This window comes from Phascolarctos cinereus, unplaced genomic scaffold (genome assembly GCF_003287225.1).
Source record: "Phascolarctos cinereus isolate Bilbo 61053 unplaced genomic scaffold, phaCin_HiC Scaffold_9;HRSCAF=440, whole genome shotgun sequence".
NCBI classification, from domain to species: Eukaryota; Metazoa; Chordata; class Mammalia; order Diprotodontia; family Phascolarctidae; genus Phascolarctos; species Phascolarctos cinereus.
Genome location: NW_027556402.1, coordinates 38024391 through 38047915, shown reverse-complemented (window position 1 = coordinate 38047915; position 23525 = coordinate 38024391). Strand labels below are relative to the sequence as shown.

Here is a 23525-nt window from a genome sequence, read left to right as displayed (position 1 = left end):
CTCCTTACTTCAGCTATATGGGCAGGTAGTGGGTTGGAAAGTCAGTTCTCATAATTTTATTTATAGCAGCATAATCAATAAAAATTAGCTCAACCAGTTTGGTCCCTATAATTTAATCCCTATTCTTAACTTATATAGTGAAAAAAACTGTCAAACCATAACCTCCTTGTGCCAAGAAGTATTTCTGATCTATTGAGTCCAAAATGGGAAGTGAAAGGGTTTCTATTATTATTCTTTCCTTGCATGTCAATGTTTCTTAGAAGGAAAGGGGGCAATTTTCTGAAAGTGTGATACAGATTTGATCAATTTTACAGGGCACAGAGCCCATACCATTGAAATATACACATGCATATTGTTTCCTAATTCTAGGAATTTCAGGTGTATTTCTTTTCTTCTCTTTAAAAAATATATATTTTAATGCAAATGTGAAACCCATTTTTTCCAAACTATATACTATTTAATCAATATCTATTTATTTAATATTTGAATAATGATTCATATATTATAGAAATGATCATATATGAAGTGAATGAAATATGCCTTTCAAATGAAAGGTACTTTTAAAAATATTTAATCCACATCAATGAGAAAGGCTGTTCTTTTTTAGAAGGGTTGAGACAGCTCAATTAGCCACTACTTACACCCCAAATTCCTGCACTTGTACTTGGGTTCTTTAAGATACACAATGATGTCCCCCTTAAACACTTTGGCTACTTATTTCATTGATTACTTCAACTTCTTTGCATAGGAATCATCATCATCATCATCTTTATATAGTCCTTTAAGATTTACAAAGTTCTTTAAAATGTTATTTTTTCTCTCTCACAACAACTGTGTGAAGTAAGTGCTATTATTGCCCTCATTTTACTGATGAGGAAACTGAGGCAAATATAGGTTAAGTGACTTGACCAAGGCCACACAGCCATCCAGTTTCTGAGATAGAATTTTAATTCAGGGCTCCTTGCCTCCAAGTTCAGCACCTAGTTGTCTGATGGCATTTCAGCCCCCTCAGTCTCCTTGGCTGGGTCATCATTCACATCCTACTCTTTATATTTTGGTGACTGGTAAACTGAGATGTGTACAAATCTTGATTTGAAGTACAAAAAGGCAAAAACCCCATGATATAGTCTGGTCGTTGCTAGATTGGATGTTACTACATGGATCTGGATCATGGTTCTAGGCAAAGACTATTGAATGCATGACTAGCCATGGCGGGTAAGCCCTGTGCATATGAAACCATTGAAGAGATGAAGGCTGTGACATATGGGACTACTAATACATCAAAGTGTGACCTTGTGTCTGATACTTGTACCTGGGGTGTTAATTATGTGATTCCTGAACAATCTTTCTTCTCCTGTCTGTTCTCAGAGTATTGGTAGGAATACCTTCAGGATGAAGGTCTTGGAGAAATGATATAGGACAAGAACTAAAGGAGTGATCCATGTAGACTCAATGTTCATTTCCCAGAAGGCACTCCACTATTAAAAGAATGGGGCAAAAGTTGGAAATATACAATGTAAATATATAATTGGAAATATATAGCACTGTGCCAGATCATAACTGTTTTAACAAAAGGTGCAAGAAAACAGGTGATACTCCCCGAGTCTAGTCTGTCACAGGCATGAAAGCACTACATGATGGTGTAAGGGTTTTGTGCCAAGAAAAAAAGTCTGGAGCTCTTGTGAAATAGTTTCTACCGGCTGCAAATGCAGAGGATATGTGAGATCTATGCTTGAGGTGTTCAAAGCAAAAGGCTCTAAGTCACATCCTGTTCACCTAGCGGTAAAAAGAGTAGCATGTGTTTATATCTTGTGAAACTATAAGAGGGAGAGAGGAAGAAAATGAACAATAGCCTAGTGGTAACCAACAGTTTTACCCCATAGGCAAGCATGAGAGGTAGGATGGTATGGTGGATACAGAGCCAGTCTTGAAATCAGAAAGACTGTATTCAAGCTCTGCCCCTGACCTGTGCTAGCTGTGTCATGTAGGCAAGGCTCTTAACTTTTCATTCCCTCAGGTAGCTCTCTTCAGATTTGCTGCTGATCTGCAAAGAGCTGTTGATCTGTTTTAGTGATAGGAGTTTTCACAATCAATGTTCTGTTATAGAGACTCCCAGTGAGGAAATTGCCATCATTACAATTCCCCCCACCATTCCAGACCAACAACACTAGCAAAAAGTTACCTAGATCTTTTCAACTAGTAACTTGAAAACTAGGGTTGTCAATGTTTTGTGGGAGAAACATTTCTCTTCATTGCTTCTTTGTTAGGATGATTCTGGCTGAGGTTGATGTTTGAAGAATAACTCTGGGCAAGTCACCTGGGCCTCAGTTTCCTCATTTGAAACATAAGGGAGTTGGACTAGTTGGCCTCTTATGTCTCTTCTAGCTCCATATCTGATAAATACATCCTATAATTTCTTTATATATGTCTGTCTATATTTTTAGGGAAAAGAAAGTATCAGGTTTGATTTAGCAAAGAAACACACTTATGCTACTAGAAAAATACCAGAAAACTATCAGCTTAACTTTAGACTTGCATATTTGTAGTATTCACACATGAAAGCAAAAAAAATAAGTGATGATCACAATCACACATACTACCAAGCAGCATGGGTTAACTGAGTAAATGGAGAGTAAGGATCCTTTGAACAGATTAATTTTCCCTGACATATACATTTGGAAAGTCCTAAAAACAAAAATTACAAATAAACTCTTCAGGAAGAATCCAACTAGTGAAATTACAAGCCTTATTGCTAACATACATACATAGCACTTCAAATTTTAAGCACGAGAAGAAAGTATTCTGAACTCATCTCAAAAACATATTCTCCATTTCTTTTCACTTTCAAGTATTTCCACACACATACAAATTCTTGCCACTCCAACATTCTTTTACTATCCCACAGGGAAAGATGGAGGATTTCATGAAAGAATAGACAACATCATGGGATACACTAGCTCATTTTGAAATACACCACAATGCTACTCTTTGACTATTTGCCTATTCTCTGTGTCTTTGCATTTATAGCTACTTCATTTACTCGCAAAGGGAAGTATTCATTTTAGTCAGCATTATAGAAGACAACATTATAAAAAATGCCCCTAATACTCTATTTCTTACATTTCTTTAGCAATCCTGGCAATTTATTTCTCATTGCGTGAGTTGATAAGTATTTTTTTTTTTTTGGTGAGGCAGTTGGGGTTAAGTGGCTTGCCCAGAGTCACACAGCTAGTGAGCATTATGTGTCTCAGGTCAGATTTGAACTCAGGTTCTCCTGACTTCAGGGCTGGTGCTCTATCCACTGTGCCATATAGCTGCCCCAGATAAGTATTTTTATAAACAAAAGATAACTTCATCTTTCAGAAATCATGATGGAATTGAGTCACAAAATATAGTTTATTGGTTGTGTCAGAAACATGTAATTAATGATAGCCCATATAGCATAAGCAGGCCAAATACTTATGATTCTTTTCTGTTCACCACTTTTTGTTGGATGTGACCAAACAATCATCCTTTTGTCTGGAACTTTCTTCCAGTCTGTATGGCAGAGTTAAGAGCTACATTTCTACTTATCTCCAAAACTTTTTAACGTACAAAAGTTTATGGTACCAAAGTTCTATAGAATGGAGTAGAATCAAATACAGATTTAATGTTGCAAATTCAGCTATACATACCAGACACCACTCCTACCCCTAACACATACAGACAAAGATAACAGAATCATAGATTCAGAGTCAGAAGGGGCATTCTGGGTCATCTAGTCTCACCTTTTAATTTTGTTATAGATGAGGAAATTGAGTCCTAGAAAGAATGAATGAACTAGCACAAGTTTACACAGGTAAAGTGTGGTTCCCTGGCTCCAAAGCTAGTGTTCTTTCTACAAAGAAATGAAGAAAATAACAAATAGTATGAAGCAGTCCCACTGGCCATTCCATTCATTGAGTGTATGCCCCAGCCCAAGTGAGAGAGGAAGACATGAATCTGCTTTTCCTTCTTTTGGACTCAAGCCCGTCGTGCTTTTTGTAGTATGAGTGTCTCTGTTTTTCTGTGTGTGATTCCTGACTCTCCTTTTCCTTATACCCATATACCCATATACCCATATACCCATATACCTATACACCCATATACTCTATTTAGTGCTTAGGTTGGTTGAGCTAAGGACGACAATCTCAGTTGGTCGTCCTGGCATTACCGGTCATGCAGGACACTTAACCTGTGTCCCCTCTGACTTCCTTGTATCCTCTCTTGCCTCATGATGGAGCAGGGAGAAGAAACAATTATTCCGTTGTATGTTGACCAGATAAAATTAATTAAAATTATGTGTGAATCCCTTCCACCAATATTTTTACCCTAATCATCTGCAGTTCTGTCAGCTAGGTCTGTACCCGGTTTTGTTTTCTTCAATTTGAACAGAAACTTTAGTTGTTGCCTGTCTCTTGATCAAAAAAAACTATCTGGATCCTGTGCAAAACAAAATTCACATGGCAATTGTTTCTATGACAACCATCTCAGCTCCATCTCCTCTCTGATAAAGACTGTCTTCTTTTAAAGAGTCCCTACTCCCTTTCCAGCAACCAACATTTAAAGATCCTGACTTATACCATGTGGGTGATTTCAGGGATTTTCAAACATAGTTTTGATAATACAGCATTTTTACCTTACATGCTGACTAGCTGCTATTAGATTAGTTTCACTGCAGATTTAAAATAGTTTGAAGAATCATTTAATACATGGTAGAGAAGATAAACTATTTTCAGATTGCAATTCTTTGAGGGAGTAGGAGGAGGAAAGGAAAATATCAGAGTTAAACATTGCCATCATCCTCTCTTCATTTAGTATCATTTCTTGGTTTGCATAAAGGTGAAAGAAAAGTAAATATTAGGCACAACGTGAGACAACTGTGAGGTGATACCTGATTATCAGTTTATTTTGTCACTTGCGATATCTGTTGCCTGCTATCTAAATATTGGAATTCTCTGCATTTTTTTCCAAATTACTATTGCCCACACACCCCCAATTCCCTACGATATTTATATAACCATGTAACACTGCCAACAGAGTGAACAGCTTCAGTCATACGTCTGTTCATGTCTCCAGGCCAAGTTTTGTTTCCTCTTCCTTTCCTTTATGCATAATTTAAAAAATATGCATTCTGGCTATGGAACAATTTTGGTGATGAGGGCAGGCAAAATGACAACTGGATTTTTTTTTCCAGTGAATCACTCTTCAAAGTAGATGTAAAGTGATAGATAAAATTGGGAGAGGTCATTTGTTTCCACCTAGAGCACTAATTTTTTTATTTTTTAGATAATTGGGGTTAAGTGACTTGACCAGGGTCATGCAGCTAGTAATTGTCAAATGTTTGGTTAGAGGCCACATTTGAACTCAGGTCCTCCTGACTTCAGGGCCACTACGCCACCTAGCTGCCCCTTAAATAATGTTTTGTAAGGATAATACCAATATACTTGCCTCAAAGGATTGTTTTAAGGGTCAAAAGAGATAATGTATATAAAAGCTTTGCAAGCATTAATATTTTTTAGAAATGTCTTTTATTTTTTGTGAATGAATGCATGAATGAAAAAGCATTTATTAAGGCCTTAGAGTATATGAAACACCATGCAAAAAAAAAAAAAACCCAAAACTATGGATAGAAATACAAAAAAAAAGATAGTCGTACCTGTCCTCAAGGGGCTTTTATTCTAATGGGGGAAACTATACCCATAGAAGAATAGTGGCTAAGGCTGGATGACTTGGTAATGATGATGATATTTTACTGATTAGTCTTTTTTGAAGATGGAAAATAATGCATAGGAATAATTCTAATGGCACAAGTGTAAATGATATGCTAATAGGTTAAATTTTATAGAAATCAAGTCAATAATATAAAACCTCTGTAGATGTATGACTTTACAAATTGTACATTTAGTATTTCCTCAGTTCTTACAGTTTCATGATAGATTTCTTTCACATTCAACTGTGATTTATGTAATATTTTTCCACACATCATTTCTGTATGTGGTATTGACTAAATCACTGTTAATTTCCTTTCAAGTATGTTCCTAGATAAATAATGAACATGTGTGATCATCAGTGTATATCAGACACATTGTTTCTGCTCACTGAAAATGAGCTCCTTGAAGGCAGATACTTTTATTTTTGTGCATCTCCTCAGTGTCTGATATATAGCAGGCACTTCATAAATGCTAGCTAATTGATTTATTGATTGATCCAATCATTTATTGACGATACACAAAATATGAATGGAGATGAGAGGTACATTTATGTTTAAATGATCCAGTTAAAAGAATGGATGAGTTTTGCTCTCAAATTACCCTCTATAAACAAACAAGAATCCTAAATGTTGCCTGTTTTGATGGTCAAAACTTTCATTGAAAATGAAATATTAAATGAGTTTGGAAAGTGGAGCTATGTTAAAGGTACATTTAATGGTGGTTCCTGGAATCCTCATTTACTTGGTTTTTTCATTACATATATGCCTCCTCCATGTATACTAGGAGGCACCCAACAGCCCCCAGGACTGGAACATTCTGGCATGGCAGTCCTTGTACTCACAGAGAACAGATGCTTTTTCCCAATATTCTGGAAGGACTGGACATATGTATGCTTTTAACTTGCTGTCTGAAGGACTCACAGGGAGATAGAACAGGAATGTATAGAAGGTTAGACCAAGTGACAGGGAATTTGTTGCCTACATCAGTGGTTCTCAATATGTGGTCCAAGGATCCTTGGGAGTCCTTGAGACCGTTTCAGGTGGTGTGCAAGGTCGAAACTTTTCATGATAATAACAGGATATTTTAATTTCCAATATGGTTAACTATTGGTAGGTATAACTCCAATAACCAAAAGTTCTTTTGAGGAGGGTCCTCATTAACTTTTAAGAGTATAAAAGGGTCCTGACAATGAAAAATTTGAGAACCAGCAACTTAGACAAATGAAACAAAAACTGCTTTCGAAAAGCAATGGTCCTTCCTAACTAAATCAATGAAGAGAGGAGTATACCTGATTCTTTCTGGCTGTTAACTATCACAGACTTCTCTAGACTCCATCCTGAGCTTTACCCATTTATGCAATGCCTACACATTTGTGATACTTATACTTTCTGGAAGAATAGATTTTTGTCCCCTCGTGTTTGTGTATCAATGTCAACCACTGATGATTTCTTGTTATTTAGCAGTTTTTCTTTTATTTTTCTTAGATATACTGATAGTTTCCTAGCAAGACTTTGGATTACTAACCCCATTAAAAATGAAAAGGGATGAGAGAAATGGGGACAGAGAATGACTATTACTTTTATATACCCCTAATTCTGCATTTAGTCCACTATTTAAAACAAAATAAAAGGGTATGACATGTGCATTGAAGTGAAAAAGCAGAAATAAAATTTAGGAGGAAAAAGAAGCCACATAATAACCTGCCAGAGGTTCATGTTTTACATAAAGCTGCAGTTGAGACTTCACAAAGGAAATCTCTGCACTTTTTATTTCTGGTTCAGAGGATTTACATGCTCTTTCTAATGATCTGGGCCTTCAGCACTGGGTAATGTCTCCCAGTCCCCAGCTTAGTGCTCATGCAAAATTGAAGCACTTTTGAGGCAGTTTAGGAGCAGCTGATGAATCTCAATGTGCAAGCAAAAGGAATAATGGCTGTTTAGTACTTTGCTAGGAGAAGCTGAAGAAATCTGGGGGAAAATCTATTGAACTGAAGCCATATGGGAAGCAAACAGAAAGCTGCTGAATTTTGAACACCATGTTTATATTCCTATTGTGTAGCAGGGCTAAGAAAAAAATACAAATGCAATATTCTTTCTTAAAAGGGGAAAATTATAGAGTGAGCTTGTCTCTTTTGATTGTTTAAAATATTTTGTCTTTATTTTCCCAGTGAAGTGGGAATAGACAGTTCAGAGTAAATGTGTCCATAAGAACTATCATGTTTCCATAATGTGAAAACCATCATGGGTCAGGGGCTGACAAAGATGATGTCCGCAAATAAAAAGTGGCTGTATTTTCTTTGGTCCGTGATCCTGTACAGTCATGCAGCAAATGTGGGGAAGGCTTGCCAGGTCTGATAAAGGCAATAGGGAAATGCTTTTCTTTCATAATTGACTGAACTCCAATCTCAGATCACCAACAGCCTATTGGATATCACCAACTAGATGTCCCATTTGCATCTCAAAGTCAACGTGAAAACAGAATTCATTCTCTTTTCCCCTGAAACCTTTCCTCACTCCTAATTGTTCTATATCTGTTTAGTGCAATATTCTCCTTCCAGCTACCCAGGTTCAAAACTTCAATCAACTTTACTTCTTCCCTCTTCCTCACCTCTCACTTTAGCCTTTATCTATACTCCCTTCTCACCTCCCACACTGTCTGATCAAATGACATGTTACCAGACAGACACAATGGTTAAGGGACTTTATATTCTGTCCCTACCCAAGTCTGTAACAAGCGGTGTGTGTGTGTGTGTGTGTGTGTGTGTGTGTGTGTGTGTGTGTGTGTATGTATGTATTCAACAAATGGGTATGTTTGCATGTAGGCTTTTCATCACTAAAATAATTTAATCTAACTGGACAATACCACTGAAGCTGCTGTCATAGAAGTCGTACATCATCTATTCCATGCCAAGTATATCAGAGATATGTTATTTATTCCTCAGAACTTTCCTCACAAGGAACATTCTCCTGGGTTTTGTTTTCCTTTTAACTTGTAATTGACTCTAGCAGTAGAGTTTCACTACTACTCCCAGGAGACGGTTTTTTCACGCTGTTATAAATTTAATAGATAGGGAAAGAGGAAGGGACATTCAAGAAATAATCAGAAAGAAAGAGAAATAATCAGAAGGTAAAGGCTATGTAACTACTCAGGGGTCTGATGACTACATGCTGATCATTTCACCAATGACTGGGAAAACCATGAAACTGTACTTCTACTTGTCAGACCATTTGTTTTTCTGTCCATGGTTTATACTGAATTCTAACTGTCCTTTCCCCCATGATGTTGGGACTTCAAAGAATCATATTTTGTAATACGCTAACATTCTGAACACAGTTAAGGACAGGTCTTTCACCTGAATTGCTCTGAATCTTCAGATATGTTATTCCTTGCATGATGTGCTTTTTTCTTCACCAGCCCTCAGTTTTGTGTGGAATGATAATATCATATGGTTTCTTTTGTCCCACCCCCATCCCCATCCCCATCGCAGGTAGTACTCTGCAGAGTACATGGCGAGAGTAGACTTTCTCTCAAGGGCCTGGAAGTTTCTGACTGGAATAGTTTTATTTGTAGTGAGTGCTAAGAAATATGCACAACATACATTTGTATCCAGGTTTATTGATTGTGAGATTTATTAATAAAGAAAATACCTTTGAGTATTTAAGCCACGTTATAATGAGCAGATAGTAAGAGAACAATGTTTTAAAAAGAAAAAATAGTGTATCAATAGCTGGGAAAGTAATTTTGAATGAGACAGTTATATATAATATAATGTGATATAACGTAATGTAATATAATATAATATAATGTAATGTAATGTAATGTAATATAATGTAATGTAATATAATGTAATATAATATAATATAATATAACATAATATAAATGTTTGTATCTCTTTATATATATATATATATATATATACATACATATACTGGTCTAACAGGGCTACAATTTGATCTCATTCCACTCTTCTCCTCCTCCCAAAGGAAAATGAAGTTGGAAATGCATAATTACTTGCATTAATCTGCACTCAAGAAGCCACATTAGCTGGACAAAAACTGTATAGGAAGACCCAAGGGTGATACTGAAATTTGTATCCCAATTTCCATTTCTACTGTGGGACCTATTTTCTTTGGTTGAAACCATCTTAAACTTTCTTAAATAGAAAAACTTAATCCAGTACTTTAATTACTATCCAGAAATTGATTCATATATTTTTCCTGAGAAAAAGAATGTAAAAGAAATTCACTCCAGTCCCTTTGTATATATCTGCTAGAGTTAAATTTACCCTTATATTGGCTCCTGACAACTGTTTATTCTTACTTAAAATCAATACAACAAAAGCTTTTATGAGGAGCCTGGCTATAGTTGCTCTTCATTGGGCAATATGCTTACAGAGTAGCATGAATGCTGGCTCTCCCATATTTACTTTCATACATATGGTCCTAAGAGCATCAGAGCCTCTTGTTAACAGGAAACTGATTTTCTTCCACCAGCATAAAGTCCTCTCCTTGAACAGGGATACACACAGATACACAGACACATAGACACACACTCCTGAAGTGGTCCTAAGTGGGGAATAGGAATAGAATCTGTGTTTATGTATAACATTAAGGAACACAAATGATTCGGCACATGTGACCATCAATACAGCCAAACAGGCCCGTCCCTAGGATGTACTCTCTTCTGATCTCCTCCCTTGAAGAATTCCTAGTTTTTTTCAAAGCTTTCAAGCCCTACTTCCCCCAGTCACTAGTATTTTTTTTTTGTATTGGATACATTTAAAAATATGCTGACATCTGTACAAGTTGCACTCCACCTTAACCCCCTAGAATCTAAGCTTTTTAAGGACAAACTTTAATTTTTTTTCATTGCTCTCTAGTGAGCTAGCACACAGTAGGACCTTAATGAACATTTATTAATTGATTGAAATAAGATACTCATATTAATTAATGCTTTATTTTCTGTGGCAAAATAAAAGATTATGTATTGATTTTTTAAATTAAAATTGCTCTAAATGTTAATTTTAGAGAAAAAATCCCATTTCTTGCATTAAAAATATCCATAGCTATGAAACTTCTGAAGAGTTCTGCTTTCTACAATGAAGTCTAGTTCACCAAAATTACATAATAAAATCAATGTGTAATATTATTTTCTCAACTAGTTGGCAATAGTATTTTTGGCCATGTGTTCAATAAATACAGACTATTAAAATGTTCAAATCAACATCCTATTCAAATATAATTACATAGTATGACATGCATGATGTCATTTAGTGTATATTTGTTTATGTGCTCGTGTGTATATATAATGCTATATGAGCTAATGCTGAAGAGTCATGAAGAAACTCTAAGGAAAAATTATCTAAATATGTAATTTTCTATAGAAAATGATCAAGGAATTGAACTGCCATCTATTTCTGGTCCTGCTTCTGTTTACCCTGGCCAGAAAGAGAGGCTCAGATATAGTGTCAAAGCCAAAAGGAAAATGTCAACTCCTTAGGCAAAGATGATGATTCATGGACATAAGGAAGAATAAGTAAAAAAAAAAAAGTCAGCAACAATATAAAAGGGGATTTTATCTTGATATCCTGTTATTGGACAAACTGCTAACCACTCTTATCTTGGTTTATGATGTTACCAGAAACACTCAATGAAATTATGGTCTTGTGACTACCTGGATGTGCTTACCACTTTTCTATTTATATATAATCCACTTATTACCAGATTCCAAAATGAATGCTTCTGTGGTAAAAAATAAAATAATGTACAATTTATCTTTACTGGTACAAAAGCATATTACTGTTTAACTTCCATTCTTGTGGAGAGGTAAAACTACCACTGATATTTTAAAAAATTAAAATATGAAATTCAAAGAATTTAAAATATTTTGTTCATTATTTGGTAAAATATAAGTAGAACTCACACACTTTTCTTTTACGGGTTATGCATTTTTCCTATGATCTGAAAGAAAATTGGCTTAATTTTGTTATAAGTTAGGAAGAATCCTTGCAAGAAGCAATTAGAAAATGGACTAGGAGGTATCATATATGGAGACTATCTCAGGCACTTACTTGGTCCCGGTCAAGTCACTTAACTGCTCAGTTTCAGTTTTCTCATCTGTAAAATGGTAATAATAAAATAGCACCCACCTACAAGGTTGGACAGAGGATTAAATGAAAAAAACTTATTTAAAATATTTTGTAAGCCTTATAATGTTACATAAATTATCATCATCACCAATACAATATGGTATAAACAATAGTATCTCTGTGTGAGTCTATAATGAACATTTTCATAGAATATTACATTATCTTCTTGTATTATTCAAACTGACTTTTAAAAAAATACTCCAAATTAATCTGCCATTCACCATCTTAATTCTCTCTTTAACTTAAATTCAGAAGATGGGTCAATATAAATATTTGATTGGTGGTTCTTTATCTTAGTAGAAGCACAAAAACCAATCAACTGATAAATCAAAATACATTTATTAAAGAAACATTGGGGATAAAAAAAAATAAAAGTGAGAGTCCTTGCCCTCAAGGAGGCCACATTTGCCTTGGGGGATACATGTTCATAGATAAGTAAATAAAGGCTATTAAAAAAAACAATGAGTGATGGAGATGGAGGACACACTGACACCTGGGAAAATCAAGAAATGCCTCTAGAAGGTCTCAACTGACTGAGCCTTGTGATAGCTCTATGGAAGTACACAAAGCCATCCCTTCAGGGATCTTTAGGTCACCTATTACAAAACAATTAGGTCAGTATTTTAATGTAAAGTTCCTGTCTAATCTAAATGAGAAACCTTATCAGTCTTTCTTTAACTATCAATTTCAAAAGAATGCACTACCTGGAAATTTTATTACAGATCATTCTTATCAAAGGACTAACCAGTGTCTAAAGAGAAAGGCCCCAGTGGGCCAGGAAAGATTCCTCCTGGAATCTGACTAGGGTAAGAGGGAGAATGTCTTTGACTAATTCAACTAAGAATATCTTTGATTAATTTAACCAAGAAAAGCATTTGTAGACACTTGGTTAAAAGAGAGAGAGAGAGAGACAGACAGAGAGACAGAGAGAGAAAGAGACAGAGAGAGACAGACAGACTGAGAGAGACAGAGAAAGAAAGACAGAGAGAAGAGAGAGACAGAGAGAGACAAAGAGATAGAGACAGAGACTTAGACAGAGACAGAGAGAAAGGGAAGAGACAGAGAGAGAGAGAGAGAGAGAGAGAGAGAGAGAGAGAGAGAGAGAGAGAATCATTACAGGGAAGGGTTAAAAGAGGAACTGAATAGTTTTAGGAAAATGATTCTTCAGGGTGCTCTAAAATTAAGTGGCTATAGTTCTGTTGGATGGATCCAAATGAATGCTTAGGCTTTGTCAACCTCTTTGAACTTGATTATCTAATTAATCTTTATTCTTGGACCCTATGCTGGAAAGAAGACTTTGGAGAAAAGTTTTCAAAAGTGTCTTTTTTGGATTTTTCTCTCTAATGTGAGATGCCTAGAATTATAATTATTTAATTAAAATTGTTTCCAGAGTTGTTCCCCAAATGTAGGGTACTAAATTTTTCTTCCACAGTTCCAAGAAGTGTGGGGGAGCTTTCAAAGCATGGGGAAACAAAAGCACATGGGTAGGAGATGGACTTTCCTGGTTTCTCACAAATGAAGTGAGGATTCCAAAGTACCCCTTAGGCTCATGGAAAGGAACACAAATGGGGAGAATTGTGAAAGAATCACAAGAGGCCTTATTCAGGGTAAACATGGCCAGTGGCCCCTTTCCTAGCATGTAATCTGTATAAGATGGACATGAAGACATGGCAGATGACAGGGAAACAGAAATCTCAGAACTTTTTGGTGATTATGGGGCAAATATGTATTGCCTGGTTATGGTACACCCAGCAAAAATGTGAGTTTATGGCCATGAGACAGAGGTAAGGCGTCTCACTAAAGAGACAATACTTTTGACCAGAAGAGCTTACCTGAATTTGGGGTATACAGAGAAGCTGTATGCTGAGAGATGATCTCAAGAGAGATGAAGTTGGGTGCAGGGGGAGCCCTCAGAGCCTGCAGTGTTCTGTCTCAAGGACCCTCTGGCTGGTGCAGTGGGCCCTGGGGAGAGTGTGCCCTGGGTTGTAACACAGTGCTCTGTTCTTGCCTCACCTCTCTCTGTTCAGCAGATGTTTCTGATTGAGTTAATGGACTGGGAGCACACAAGGGTGGCGGCATTTCCCACAGCAGGGCTCCCCAGATCCCAGAACCAATAAGTTATTGCAGGGTGGCCTCTCCTTCTAGGGACACCCCCCCCTTTCCCCAACCTGACTGTGTGTGAGTGTACAAAGAATGTGGGTCCTCGGTGGAGGAGTTCCATGCCTGAGCTACATTTCGCTTAGGTTTATCTTTTTATAATTGATAATTGTTTAAAATAAAGACCTTTAATCAATCTAAATGGGAAAATGTTGTACCTGGGCTGAGATCCTTCTGACTCTGGCTGTTCTCAGAGACATGAGCTTTGACAGACAGAAAGGTCTGTTTCTGGAAAACCTGATATGTGGCAAAACTACAAAGAGAGAAAGATGAGAGTATGGAGGAGCCATGATTAGCTGACGTAGGCTGAGTAAGATCTTTTCCCCTGATAAATGCCAGGTAGTAGTCCTATTTTCACCACATGCTGTCTTTGAAGTTACTTAGTATTCTGTGTTGTTTGCATCATACTTGCATACAGATAGCATTTTGTTAATGGCTGGAAATATGATGACAATAAAATAGGAAGGAAAGAAAAAATTAACCTTGGCATGACCAAGGAGTAGTGGAAAGAATGTTGGATATGGAGTTAACTGAGATCAAATTTCAAATCCACATTTATATCTGTATAATCTTACAGAAATGACTATATCTCAGATCCTGAGTTTCCTCATCTATAGAATGGTGAATACTTTGATTACCCACCTCACAAAGTTATTGAGAGGAAAAGATTTTGGAAATCTTAAAATACTATAAAAATGTGGCATAGTATTTAAAATCAGAAAGAAACCTCAAGTTTCTAAACTCTGCTCCTATTAGAACAGAATTTTGAAAAAAATTAAAGGAGAAACTGATTATTTTAGGTAGAAATCTCCAAGGCTTTGACTTGGAAAATTTCCAATTTCAAGCAGCCTTGGTACTTTGATATAGATAGAAATTCAATGGCTTCAACTTAGGCTTTTACTAGAAATGTAATAGCCCCTGAGTGCTCTGCACCCAAGAAGCTTTGAGTTTTCTGTAACTTCTAAGGTAGGACTGTTTCAAAAGTTTAGCACAACAAAGTAACCTAGCTACTTGTAATACCAGACTCAGAGTCACTAGGTGAAGAGCTAAATGAAAGCTATGGCCTAGCATTAACAAATGCTGTTTCACAATTTTCTAATTCTTTTATTCTTTATAAATCTAGTAAAGAGAATCATTCAAGATAATAACAGCTGCCATTTAATTTGTGCTTGAGAGTACAATTAGTATACCTTCTCATTTAATCTCCATAATCACCCTGTGAAACAAATTTTATCATCCCCATTTTATAGGTGAATAAAGAGGCTTAGAACTTGTCTACTATTGTCCCATCAGTACTAAATTATCAGAGAGAGGACTTGAATCCTGATTTCTCCTCACCTCAAGTGAAGTGCTCTTTCTACTGCACCATAATGTCTGTCCAGAATGAGAATCCTTTTGGGTAAGTCATTATTATTCAGTCTATCTTATGGGATTCACTATAGTTTGATTGCAATGGGCATTATTGCTATTTTCCTATATTTATCTCTTAATCAATCAACTTATCTGGCAGCTTGGTAGTGCAGTGGATAGAAATTCTGCTTCAGACACTCAATAGTTGTGTGACCCTGGGTACGTCACCATACCTATTTCAACCTCAGTTTTCTCATCTGTAAAATGATGATAATAATGCATCTCTCTCACAGGGTTGTTGCAGGGATCAAATGAAATACCATATGTAAAGTGCTTTGCAAACCTTAAACTGTCCTATAAATGCTGATTATTACTATTGTCATGCTTATGAGTATTTAAGTGCCTACTATGTGCCAGGGGTTTTGCTAGGCACTGGGCATACAAATGCAAAGAATGAGATAATCCCTGCTTGCAAGGAGCTTACACTCTACTGGGACAGATCAGACTATAATAATAATTTCATGGAATCCCAGAATTAAAGAGCTGACAGAGAATTCCAAGGTTACCTAGTTCAAACTCTACCTGACCAAGAATGCTTTCTCTAGCATCTTTTAATTTCTTTTGGTTTCCTATGGAAAGATACTTCCTGTATCAAAAAACGGGCCCTCAATAACTTTAATTTCAAAGGTATGGCCTTGATGATGTCCCAGAATGTCCTTTAATACAGTTTTCCCTTTCACATTGAGACTTTCCCCACCATGATTTCAATATAATGCGGGTTGGCATAAGAAATTAAATGGGAATTTTTTGGGAGTTTTGTGAAAGCTGCAGATGACATGCAAAAGCCAGAAGACAACACAGAAAAAATTTAGAAACTCAGAAATTCATAATACATATGTGTGTGTGTATGTGTATATATACATATATACACATATATTATATATATACAGTACTGTATAATATCAGCATATTTTATCTTTTCATATCATAATAATTCAGACTTCTCAGGTATGAAGGGGGGGACAGAATTTTTATGTGTATTTTCCAGGTTGTTGGGACACTGTGCCCCTAATCTCCATGGTGTGAAAGGGATAACTATATTATAAATCTATGGGAGAAGTTTCCATCCCTCTGACCTCTCCCTTAAACCCAAACACAAATTATGACAAGTGCCTTTTTTATTAGCTAATTTTTTAAGCCTTGGGATCTTCCTTAATGTAAAAAATGTTTTTTGAATTTTTCTGATATAGAGCACATTTGATATTCTGAGGTTCTGATCACAGGAAGGCATGAGAATGTTGTAGCTGAGTCCAACTTGGGACAAGATGATGAATGCTACTTTTACCTATCTTGTTTCTAGTACTGATTTTTTTCTGATATTCATATTTCTCCTGATGTTCTTCTACTAGATGTAGTAGTGATACCCAGAAGAAAAAAAATGTTTTGAAGTTACTATGGTCTCATTAAGCAATATTCTGCATTATGGTACAGTGAACATGGTGCCAAATTTGGGGTCAAGAAGGCCTGCAATCCCTCTGCCTCCAGCCCTTGCTGTGTGAGAATAGGCAAGTTCTTGTGAACTTTTTGAATCTTAGTTTCATCATCTTTAAAATGGGAAAAAATAGTACTTGGTGAACTTCTAACTCAGGACTGCTGAGAAACTCAAATAAGATTTATGTTTATTATACTTGGCAAGTCTTGAAGTGCTATATAAATATATTATCTTTTTCCTATTTAATTAGAACCATTTATTAAGCTCCTACTAAGTGAAGGGCATTATGTTCGACACTTGAGATACAAAGACCAATGTTGAGCTCAGGAAAGAGATAATAGACCAAACCAGAGGCAAGAAGGAGCCACAAAGGTTTTTGAGCTGAGGAGAGACAGGATAAAAACCTGTGCCTTAAGAACGTAACTCAGGCACCTTTTATACAAAGTGAATTGGAGAAAGGAGAGGCTGGAGGGAGGTAGTACAATTAGAGTACAATAGCTCAGGTGAGAGGTGAAAAGGGCCTCCATTAGGCATTTGTTGTTGAGTTATTTCAGTCTTGTCCAATTCTTCATGACACCATTTTGGGGTTTTCTTTAACATGAAGTAGAGAAAGCCATTCCAAAAATGTTGTGGAGCTACCTGACAATATGCCGTCAGGGTGAGGTAGTGAGAATAGCCTAGGATGGCTCCATGGTGGCAAAAGGAGGGACTGTGGTACTCTTAAATTTGAAGGATAGAAGAGGAAGGAAGAAAGAAAGAAGCAAGGAAGCAGGAAGGGAGGAAGGGGGAAAGCAAGGAAAGAAAGAAGAAAAGAATGGAGGGAGGGAATGAAGGAGGAAGGAAAAGAGGGAGGTAGGAAGGAAGAAAAGAAGGAATGAAGAAAGGAAAGAAGGAGTTATTAAATGCTACTATTTGCCAGACACTGTATTAAGTGCTTTCAAATATTGTCTCATTTGATCTTCACAACAATCCTGGAAGGTAGGTGTTATTATCCTTATTTTACAGATGAGGAAATTGAGGCAGACAGAGGTTAAGTAACTTGCCCAGAGTCACACAGGTAGTGATTGAAGCAGGATTTGAACTCAGAGCTTTCTGACTCTGGACCCACTCTATCTACTCTGCCACTCAGTAACAAGGGGGAGAAGTTGAAGTCTGTTTGGGATATTTATTTTGGATGTTTTTGGATAGTGTGATGTGCCGAGGAGGCATCTAAACGGAGATTTCCAGCAGGTAGCTGCAGCTGTAGTACTAGGGTTGAGGAGTGAGATCAGGCTTAGCATATAGATGTTGAAGTCATTTGTATAACGGTATAAAGAACAAAGGAAGCCCAAAAGAAAGTCTCTTCCCTTTAGGATCATAGACTTAGAGCTGTACAGGACTTTAGAATGCACCCATTTCTTCATCTTGATCTCAGTCTAGTCTATCCTGAATGGCTTAACATTATAATTACTAGACTGTAATTGTTTTGAAAGGTACTTTTAAATATTGGTGTATTCATGATGAGTACACAATATTAATGAGTGGAAAGAGCACGTGGGAAATAGAATGTTTTCCAGACCAGGAAATGTCTTTCCCTGTGGATTATCAATGTAACATGAAGATAATGGTGTAGGCATTAAATAACAGAAGTATGTTATTTTTTCAAATTCCAATCTTCCTCTACAGGAGTTCTTATTACTACTAGTAGCCACTCAAATCCAAAATTCCTTTCCCAATCTTACTTAGCAGTCCTGGTTTCTTCCTCCTCCCACCCACTGTTAAAAGTGTGTGCTTTTGAACTCTGCACAAATAAATGAGCTGAAACAAATAAAACTCAGTCCACTTGAGACTTCTAAGACATCTGGTACAGTTATTTTTTTGAGTAATTAGACCAAGAGGTGGTACAATTCCCCAAAGTGGACTACCCTCTCTTCTGATACCCAGATATTTCTGCAATCATCAGCTTGCAATAAAATCTCTAATTTCTCTAACATGTAGCCAAAATGGCTCAGAATCACAAGTTTTGTAACCATGATAAATATGTACTGTAATCTAGTTTTGTAAGTTGAAGTTTGTCATGCATTTATATGTACCAGACATATTCAGGAAAGTTTTTTCTTTGTTCCCCTGGATTCTCTTCTTTCTATGGTTGAAGTCCTTGACTTTGTCTTTATGCAGTTAGCGTAATCCAGCACCTGAGAGCAAAATCACCCTTAGGTACATGCCATTGCTTTTTCTCTGGCTAATCCAAAGTTTTGAACCAATCTGAATTAATTGATTTTTAAATTTAGGGGAAAAATGAGACAATTGGGAAATGCTGTGAGCAAAGTATATCCAGAAGCACTCCTCTGATCTTTGTCATAATTCATCTGGGGAAGAGTTTATCGACTATGTTTTGAAATTCAGCATGATAAAACTGTAGGACTGGGAGGAATTCTTGTGAGTTCGTTTAGTCAATCCCCTTGCCTGTAGGCATGATCACATTTAAACCATCCCAGGAAAGTATCTCTCTAATTTAAATGAATTCCGTAAGGCTATTCTACATCTTCCCTTGATCACCCATTATGAAGTATTATGAAATTTAAATCACTGTCGGAAAAGTTGTCCTCATCTACAGTTTATCTATAACTAAATCCTGAGGGCTGTCAGCAAAGTCCCCTTTATCTAATCCTACACCTGAAGAATTGGTCTTTTGGTGATCATGTGAAGGGTAGTGTATGTTCAAAGGAACTCAATCAGCGCATAAACAAAAGACATGGTTTGGGTACCGCCAACCACAGAAGTGTGTATGGTTTTAGTTATTATTTCTAAGCTTCCTGTACACTGGTTCTTATTACTGTGAGCAGCCACACAATACAACTAATGTCTTCCCTGGTCTTTGAACAGCTATGGTTTCTTCCTTTTCCCATTTGCCAAAGTGACCAAAGTATCTTGAAGAATGTTGCTGCTACCTGTACTCAACAATGACCCCACTCTCCTTGTTACTCTAACTACTGTAGTAACTGGGACCTTTTCATCGAATCTTCTTGGTACCTGTGTAGTGGATAGAGTAATGGGCCTAGAGTTAGGAAGATCTGACTTTACATCCTACCTCAGCTGTGTAACCCTGGGCAAGCTGCTTAATCCCTGCTTGCCTTGTTTTCCTTATCTGTAAAAAGAGGAAAGTAATATACCTGTTTCCCAGGGTTGTTATGAGGATTAAGTGAGATCATTATTGTAAATCACTTAGTACAATGCCTGGCACTTAGTAAGTGCTATCTAAATATTAGCTATTATTACCTTCAGGTAATGGATGGGGCACTGAGTGTTTTATGGGGCTTTTAACTGGGGCCAGAGGAATGCTAAAGGTCACTTATGCTAAAGAATTATAGAATTAAATCTCTACTATCTTTTAAGATTAAGAAAAAACCCTTCTAGATCAGTATTTTGGAAATGTATGTATATCAGCATCTTTTGCATTTGGTTTAATGTACTCTCGGAAATCACTGGATGATAATAACTGTAGCTCACATTTACAAAATACGCCTCCCCACAGTCCTATAAAGCAGCTATTACAAGTACTCTTCTCCCTATTTTACAGATGAGGAAACTGCACTCAATTTGTGACAGAGCTGCGATTTGCACTCGAGTCTTTAGATTTCAAAGCCACCTTTTTTTTCCCAAGGAAGAAACTGCCTCTCCATCTTATTTTGGTACCAGCTGCATCTAAGTGGAATTTGATAACATCTGTAATTGGGGCTTTTTGCACAGCTCCCAACTCTCATTCCTATTATCTGGGATAGATTCACATCAGTAGAGGAAATTTCTACGAGTAACTCTCTCAGGTTAGGACCAAAAATAAAAGCCATGTTTAAATTTTCTTTAGTTCTTCAGGCCAGAAATCAGGCGATGATCCATTATTCCATTTTGATTCTATAGCATGTAGCAGAGATAATCACTGCATATGACCAGATTTTTATCAGCATATGTCTATGTTGTGGTTCAACAGCATGAACACTAACAAGTAAGTGATGAACATAGATGAATCATCTTTTAAAGCCTTAGATTTTGGCATCTCCCACTTACCAGAGGTTTCATCTACTCTCTCATCCACAACATGGTCCTTCTGATGGACCCATTCACTATTGCACTTAAAGTAAATCTGGGTGGCAGGGCTGGCTTTGCAGTACAGGTTCACGGGCTTGTTTTTCACGATGTAAGCTTCTTCAGGCTCAATAAGGAAATGTGGCAGAGGCTCGGGAGGGTCAGATGGAAAAGTTTCTGGTAGCTCATGGAAAAAATCATCATCTGTGAGAATAAAAAAGGAAAAAAAATAGGTGAGTCAGAACATAGTGGCTGTCTTTCAGTTCTTGCTAACATTTAAAAAATATCATAAGGACCTTAAAAGAAATAGAATGCCATTAGAAGTAAAAAAAAGCAAGATTTAGATAACGGCCAAAGGATATGGCCAGGTAGATTTCAAAGGAAAAAAGCCACGCTATTAACAAATACCTCATTCTCATCAGACTGGCAAAGATAACAAAGGAGGGAAATTGCAAATATGAGAGGGGTTATGGGAAAACAGATAGATTAGTGAACCTAGGCAGGTACAGCTTAGGATTAGTCCAATAATTCTGGAAAGCAATTTGGAACTATGTCCCCAGAGTGACTGAACTGTGCATACACTCTGACCTAATTATACCTCTACTAGGCTGATACCTCAAAGAGATCAAAGAAAGAGGAAAAGGACCTATATGTACAAAATACTTGCAGTAGTTGTTTTAGTGGTGACCCCAAATTGGAAACTAAGAAGGTGTCCTCATTTTTGGAGATGACTAAACAAATTATGGTATATGCACATAATGGATTATTACTGTGTCATAAGAAATAACAACATGAGGGACAGCTAGGGGGCACAGTGGATAGAGCACCGGCCGGGAAGTCAGGAGGACCTGAGTTCAAATGCGGCCTCAGACCCAACACTTGACACTTACTAGCTATGTGACCCTGGGCAAGTCACTTAACCCCAATTGCCTTAAAAAAAAAGAAATGACAACATGAATAGTTTCTAAGAAAACTACAAAGACTTCTATGAACTGATGCAGAGCAAGAAGAACAGAACCAGGAGAACTATTTATACAGTGAGGACAACATTACTGAGAAACATAACTTTGAAAGCCTTTAGAATTTTGCTGAATGCAACAATAAACTGTGAGTCCAAAAGAATGAAGATGAAATGTTCCACTTATCTCTTGACAGAGGGGATGACTTATAATGCAGAGGGACACATACATATTTAGGCATGACCAATGTGGGAATGTGCTTTGCTTGACTATATATGTTTATGGTGAGGGTATTTGTATTATTATTTTATAATACATATAATAATGATATGTATTATTATTTTTGGTATTATTATTCTTTTTGTTATTGCTATTGGAACTGTTCAATTGAGGGGGCTTAGTGGGAGGGTCAAATTATAATGCGTATAAAATATATTTTTAGTAAAAATAAAGATTTAGTTTGCATTAGAAAAGACCAAGGCTAATGCCCAAAGTATATATCTTTAAATCTATTTAATATCTATCTATCTATCATCTATCTCTATATCTAGCTATCACATTCAGCTCAAGGAATTATTGAATCAGCTCTTAAATTTATTTTTCAGATTCATGTTGAGATCTGCTACTTTTTAGAAGGTATCGCTACCTCTCATCTAAGTACCCTTCTAATGTTACTTCTGCAAACATATCATTCCTCATCATAGAGAGGCAGCATGGCTTTGAGCACTGGTGTCAAACTCTAAGAGAAAAGGATCCCGGTGCGGACGTATTGAGTTGGAAAACCACAAATGGGCATTATCTACATTGTATTGTACTTTTGTGAAACATTTCCCAATTAAATTTGAGTTTGGTTCTCTTTGAGTTTTGTGGTCTACCCTGGGGTCCCTGAGTTTGACATCTCCGGCAGCATGGATTCTCAAGTCAGCATTAGAGTCAGAAAGACCAGGGCTGAAGTCTTGCCTCTGACAGACAATGACACTGTGGCCCTGGAAGTGATTTATTCTCTCAGAGCTGCAGTCAACTTTTTAACACCACACATTGCAGAATGGGTGTTTGAGTGGAGGGAGATTCCTCATCAGGAGTTCTGTGCACCAGTGAAATCGTAGTCCCAGCCCCCTTTCCCTAAAGATAATGAATAAAACATGGTTATCATTCAGCTATTGCAAATCTCACTTTTAAATTAAAAACTAGACTAAAATTATAATTTTTAAAATTAACATTTGTTAAGAATATTATTCTCTAATACACTATGACCAGGTAGAATTTATACCAGGAATGCAGGGTTGGTTCAATATTAGGAAAACTATCAGCATCATTGAGCATATCAACACCAAAACCAACAGAAACCACATGATCATCTCCATAGATGCAGAAAAAGCTTTTGATAAAATACAACACCCGTTCCTGTTAAAAACACTAGAAAGCATAGGTATAAATGGAGTCTTCCTTAAAATAATAAATGGCATATATCTAAAACCTTCAGCAAGCATTATATGTAATGGGGACAGGCTAGAAGTGTTTCCAATAAGATTGGGGGTGAAACAGGGATGTCCATTATCACCAGTTATTCAGTATTGTACTGGAAACCTTAGCTCTAGCAATAAGAGAAGAAAAAGAAACTGAAG

At 36.7% G+C, this 23525-nt stretch overlaps 1 protein-coding gene across 2 annotated transcripts in view; it reads right to left on the bottom strand.

Moving 5' to 3' along the window:
• The window catches only part of UNC5C (unc-5 netrin receptor C), a 401391-nt gene that overhangs the window by 151367 nt on the left and 226499 nt on the right, over positions 1-23525 (bottom strand). For both annotated transcript variants that reach the window (XM_021008379.2, XM_021008380.2), the window contains exon 2: positions 20924-21145. In XM_021008379.2, coding sequence (XP_020864038.1) covers positions 20924-21145 — 222 coding nt within the window. The remainder of the gene's footprint in view (positions 1-20923; positions 21146-23525) is intronic.